This window comes from Priapulus caudatus, unplaced genomic scaffold (genome assembly GCF_000485595.1).
Source record: "Priapulus caudatus unplaced genomic scaffold, Priapulus_caudatus-5.0.1 Scaffold1571, whole genome shotgun sequence".
Classification (NCBI taxonomy): Eukaryota; Metazoa; Priapulida; class Priapulimorpha; order Priapulimorphida; family Priapulidae; genus Priapulus; species Priapulus caudatus.
This window is the reverse complement of record NW_014578632.1, coordinates 6750-13124: the sequence shown is the minus strand read 5'-3', so window position 1 is coordinate 13124 and position 6375 is coordinate 6750. Positions and strand designations below refer to the sequence as shown.

The 6375-nt window shown below is 37.8% G+C and overlaps 1 protein-coding gene across 1 annotated transcript in view; it reads right to left on the bottom strand.

Annotated features, from left to right (window-relative positions):
• Nucleotides 1-5478, bottom strand: part of LOC106817031 (ubiquitin-like-specific protease 1) — a 16437-nt gene extending 10959 nt beyond the window's left edge. The window contains exons 1-8 of the mRNA XM_014821683.1: nt 5464-5478; nt 5103-5255; nt 4602-4911; nt 4294-4439; nt 3931-4062; nt 3544-3695; nt 2289-2409; nt 1513-1705 (exon numbers count right to left, since the gene is read on the bottom strand). Coding sequence (XP_014677169.1) covers nt 1513-1705; nt 2289-2409; nt 3544-3695; nt 3931-4062; nt 4294-4439; nt 4602-4911; nt 5103-5255; nt 5464-5478 — 1222 coding nt within the window. The remainder of the gene's footprint in view (nt 1-1512; nt 1706-2288; nt 2410-3543; nt 3696-3930; nt 4063-4293; nt 4440-4601; nt 4912-5102; nt 5256-5463) is intronic.
• Nucleotides 5479-6375: the final 897 nt, after the last annotated feature.

Below are 6375 nucleotides of genomic sequence, written 5' to 3'. Positions count from 1 at the left end.
TGTTAATCATTATGTGTCAGTATATGTGTACATCGCCTTGGAGATGTGCTCCATCGACCTCAACATGTGCTCCATAAATTACACTTGCTAATATATGTATGTTTTCTCAATTATATTCGCGTCATGTGTATACATTTCATCTGTAATCGCATCAAAATAACTCCTCAGAGAAAGCATTAATTTGATGTTACATATATTTATTTCTGACTCGTGTTAATCATTATGTGTCAGTATATGTGTACATCGCCTTGGAGATGTGCTCCATCGACCTCAACATGTGCTCCATAAATTACACTTGCTAAATATGTATGTTTTCTCAATTATATTCGCGTCATGTGTATACATTTCATCTGTAATCGCATCAAAATAACTCCTCAGAGAAAGCATTGATGTTACATAGTTTCTGACTCATGTTAATCATTATGTGTCAGTATATGCGTACATCGCCTGAGATGTGCTCCGTCGACTTCAACATGTGCTCCATAAATTACACTTGCTATATATGTATGTTTTCTCAATTATTATTCGCGTCATGTGTATACATTCATCTGTAATCGCATCAAAATAACTCCTCAGAGAAAGCATTAATTGATGTTACATATATATTTATTTCTGACTCGTGTTAATCATTATGTGTCAGTATATGTGTACATCGCCTTGGAGATGTGCTCCATCGACCTCAACATGTGCTCCATAAATTACACTTGCTAAATATGTATGTTTTCTCAATTATATTCGCGTCATGTGTATACATTTCATCTGTAATCGCATCAAAATAACTCCTCAGAGAAAGCATTGATGTTACATAGTTTCTGACTCATGTTAATCATTATGTGTCAGTATATGCGTACATCGCCTTGGAGACGTGCTCCGTCGACCTCAACATGTGCTCCATAAATTACACTTGCTAATATATGTATGTTTTCTCAATTATATTCGCGTCATGTGTATACATTTCATCTGTAATCGCATCAAAATAACTCCTCAGAGAAAGCATTAATTTTGATGTTACATATGTTTATTCTGACTGCGTGTAATCATTATGTGTCAGTATATGTGTACATCGCCTTGGAGATGTGCTCCATCGACCTCACATGTGCTCTATAAATTACACTTGCTAAATATGTATGTTTTCTCAATTATATTCGCGTCATGTGTATACATTTCATCTGTTTTATGTTATTGTTTCCATTTATTCTAACTCATTGTAATATATTTTACCACAGTAAATTTAATCATTATTCTTATACACAAAGAATTATACACAAAAGCATTCCATCAAAGTGTCAAGTTTTTAATGTAAAGAACTGGACAAAAATATGCATATATATTAACATCTAAAAAGCATGTTGCATAAACAATATCACCACCACGAACCCCCTCCACCCGCCTCTCCCCCCTCCCCCTCCCCCCTCATTGTACCCTACTCGTACTGAATGGTGCATATGGGACAAATATAGTCCCCTCTTGGCCGGCGTGTGATGTTTACGCACCGGTAATGGCACCACCTACCACAAACATCACACGCCACCCAGTTGGTTGGGAGTGGTGGCTCGCAACACCCAACTGCGTCACAGATTGTCCTCTGTGAAGGCGGCTTTACCGATGCTGCCAGAAGCTGTTGCAGGACATGGCGCCGCATGCTTATAGCATGCTTCTGATTCAATGAAGCTGGATCTACCTTCATTGAGATGGCAAGACCATTCTGCAAATAAAAAAATATTTAAGTCACCTATTCACATTCATATTTTGTCCAAAATGTTCTAAAATATGGTGTGTAACATTTTAAATTATACTTCTAGCAATGGGCAGTTTGCCACTTAGCTTTACACAACATGGTCCTGCCTAAAACATTGCACTTTTATTTTGCCTTGTGGGTGCTTCATAAAGATCGTAAGTTGAACTTAAGTTCCGAGTTGGACCTAAATCAAGGTACAGTATGCCATTTGTACCCCTAGAATGAAAAACAATATTAAGGAGCAAAAATATTAGATATTTGAGACACTCGAGAAATTTCAAAATACAAACATAAAATCTGCTTTGTAAAGAATATATTGTTTAATTGTAAATGATTGAGTAATTGTGATAGCTTATTTAGCCATAGAATCAGATACATCCGAGAATCTATACTGCAATTTTATTTAAGAGTCACCTTAAACAGTGTAGGGAATGCTGATGCTGTCAAACTATTATTGTAAAAAGCCATTGTTAAGTGAGTGAATGCCAGGCGAGCTGATTTAAGGACGTTTATTTTAATGAAACAAAGTCAAATCATTAGAATCAATTACCAGTAGAACAAATGCTCCACACGAAGCCCCGTCAGTCTGCCTTGCTGACTGCAGCTGTCGATCCTCCACCCAGTGGCCTGCCAGCTCTCCCGTAGCCTCACTGCGAAGATCCATGTACTTCCTTTTGTATTCAAATGAAAAATCAAACTATCTCAAAACCAGGTGAGAAAGAAGAAAGCTTTACTTTAACATTGTCGCTACTTTTTTCAAGTTATTTTTAAAGATATTACCTTTATGCAAAATAAATAGGTCTCTCATACAAGTTCCTAATCATCATTAGTTGCCAATAGCGTTATGTACTGCTATGACAAGAAAACTATTACACCGCCAGCAGAGAGATTACCTTTCATCTACCTGGTGACTGCTCGCTATTCATAAAGACCCATATTCATCATTCAAAAAGTGGTCATTATTCATACGGACTGCCATGCATAATTATAGAAAAGGGTTCTTATTTGTAATATGATGGTTGCTATTTGTAATACGAAATGAGGGTTGTCATTCATTATGTTAGAAGAGGGCTTTTTACCCTATAGTAATGGTCGGTATATGTCATAAAAGATAATTTGAGGACTGAAATCTTGTCATTATTCTGACTTTTACACCTATTATAAACTTTAAAATAGCATTGTTGCACATATTGCAGAAAGAGACATCATTGTGATCATGAAATATGAGTATTTCAAATATAGCTAAGTTATACATTTAAAGATAAATAACAGTTTTGGAAAAGTTACTGAAAATATCTATATTGGCCAAACTAATTGATCAATATTATTGAATAAGTACTTAAAAAGGGCTTGTGTGGTAAAATCCGAACCTAGGCATCGTTAAATGAAGAAATATCGGAAGAAATCCAATGGCCACCCGTGAAATGTATAAATCCACCGCCCGTTCACATCTGTCCGCGCTGGGCTGGAGATATCGACAAGCCCGCATACGGGCCACATACCGGATAGCATATGGGGACCACGTGGACTTTTTCACGTAGCGTATGCGCGTTCCGCGTTGGCGATCGATTTGCAGCAAATCAGTTTTTTAATTTTTCAAATATATCAGTTAGTAGGCGGATTCCTGGCCAAGTTTTTATAATCCTATAATAGTAAAACTATCATTACGTATTTCTTGCGTTGTGATTGAAAACCCCCATCGTGGTCTTCATCAAGTGAACTCCCGCTGTGAGCTATAATGCTCCAGGCAAAATGCTCACAATTCCTCAATCTTTGACTAATATATGTTGTAATATGTGACTCACCTGAACTGCTCCAGGTACCTCGAGTTGTCTCTCCCAGGCAGCGAATCCAGCAAAGACACTGTCCTCTTTGCCGGACTGGCACACAAAAGTATCCAGTGGCTGTTGTCAACATTTATTGGAATTAACAGCCACTGGAACATGTGAAGTTTCACCTGATGAAGAAGAAATTAATGTTGTGAGTATGAATAATATAAGCTATATCTTAGATGTTTATTGTCTGAATCTAAATTTCTCTGTACATTTTCATACTTAAATCGGTGCTTCATGTGTTTTCAATAGACCCAATCCCAAGTTTGAAGCCAGTGTATTTGCATTCATGTGTTGTTTCTTCAGTAAGACAGTATGGCAAGTTGGCTTTTTTACAGCAATCTGTGTGCATTTTCATACCTTTTTGAAAAACCATGGCTGAAGATTGCTACTGCTCCATTGGACAGGAACATATGAAGGGATAACATAGATGTGGCCCTCATCCTCTCTGTTGGCCTGATTACGGAGGAGAAGCAGGTAGGCATTGATCACCTGTAAGAATACACACAAAACATAATAGCGTTTTAGTTCTTAAACAAGCGTAACTGTTTCACAAAGCAGGGGTTTGTTTGTTAAGCTAGTTTGTTTCTGTGGTGCACGCGTCACCTACTGGAGGGACCACCTACCTGTGTTTTTGGAATGTTATTACACATGTAACTCAACGTTTGCATCAATATTTATGAAAAATATTACTTTGCTACCTTGCTTGAAAAGGTCTTATACCTTGTCGTTCAGCCAGTTGGGATTTGTTAATGTCTCAAAGTCCTTATGCTCCAAGACATCGCCTGCTACATGGTAGCGGGATGATTGGTCTGGCATTTTTGGCATAGCTGGGTCCCTATTTAAAACCTTTACCAGATTGTCAGCCCCTGTTAATGAATAAACATTTAGGTTTGTGCACATAATTTTAATCACACTGTAAAGAAGCCCTGACGATACACACAACAGTGTGTTATGTAACCACCGTTGAGACTGCTGCTATGCCAGTGGTTAAATAACTTGCCTCTATTGAATACAAGACTTTGACCTACCATTTGGGATATCAAAGGTTCCATCAATTGGCAATGATTGCCTCGTAGTTTCTACCATGGTATGCAGCTTTTCCCACATTTCAGTGAGAGCCTCCCCATCATTACAAAGATACGTTAGATCTCGTAGCAAGGAAAGCTTCTCGCGACAATGGCCTGCCAGTCGTTTGAGTGGTGCCCCTCTGATTGGCAACAGGATGTCCTTTGTTGCGCAATCAGAGGGATCATCGGCAGAGATTTTCACTCCAGTCTCCCCTGCTGAAGTGTTGAATGGGGAATTGAAGGATGCTGGCAGACACTCGCTCTTCAAACCCTGATGAGTCAACACAACAAAGATATGTTTGCACGACAGCTTGGTTCTTAGGAAATATTGGCACTGGCAGTGCAGGCTAGGAGATATTATAGGCTAGATTATGAATATATACATGGATCAATTATGATATGTTTCTTAATCACGAATGTGATCATTAAAATCATAATTAATTACCAACATTAAAAACCTACCTCTCCCAGACTGTGGACATTTCTGTGGTCCTCATCACTAGGAAGCTGAATATAAATTCTCTTCTCTATTTGAAGGGCATCACCTCTTGCCATGGCCTCTTTCACTCTCTGACTGGTCTTTTTCTGTAGATAGGTGGTAGAAGCCTTGTCAACCTGCAGAGAAAAAAGTATGGATACAAATATAATTACATGTGATAAAGTCCATTATAACCAAAATATCAGCAAGAAAAGGGACAAAACCAAACATGTTGTAACATATCTTATACTTAGGGACTTGCTGGTATCAAAGTACCGTTCAGGGCATTTCGAAGGCCCAAAATGCTTTACAAATTAATACATAGATGTCACAAGCTTCTCTTACCATCTGAAAATACATGATTTCACTTGCCTGAACAGCTATATTATACAAAATTGTGTTACACTCATAGCTTGATGGGCGTAAGATTGCACATTTTCCTCCTAAAATAAGACATCCTACATGGGCCTTATCCCGATAACAAAGGACTTTTGGCTTAGGCTTACCTAGCACAATAATCTTTCAATTATGTTTTTTGTATTTCCTTCTAAATGTGTTATTATACAATTTCTTGTATGTGCATTGATTATTAGTTCAGTGATAAGTAACAAGGCCAGTGATATGTATGTACTTAATTAAACATTTGGCTACCTTAAAATCCACGATGCGTGCTACTTCCCTCATGTGGAGTTTTGCTGGACATCCCATCTTCTTTGACGACTGCATTTTCTTGGCTTTCTTTTTGCAGGTTGGATGATCTTGCTGTAAGTAAACAAACAGAAGAAGAAATAATTTATAGTTAGTAGAGCTGCACTTTGCATTTTTGCTCATTAGTAGGCCATATAACGTCCATTTAACTTGAAATTTTCACACAACGCCAAGTTGACATATCAGATAACAACAATATACATTGTATCAACCACTCATCATTTTTTGCACATGTCGACAAAGTTACTTTGTTTGCAAGTTTAAAAAGTGATGAGTGATTAATAAAATGTGTATTGGAGTGATCTGATATGTCCACAAAGTAATGTGGGAAAATTTCACGTTAATTGGATGTTTTTTGGCTGAAATATGAGTAAAAATGCAAAGGGATATTCACTTACTCATTGTACTTACTTGGTACACGGCGGGCGGGTTTGTCCAGCACTCGCGGTTGCCGCCCGGCACTATATATCTCCGCCCAGCACTAATTTTTGATAAAAATAAAATATAAAAAAGTCGGATATATGGGCTTTTTATTGCTCAGAATGCAGG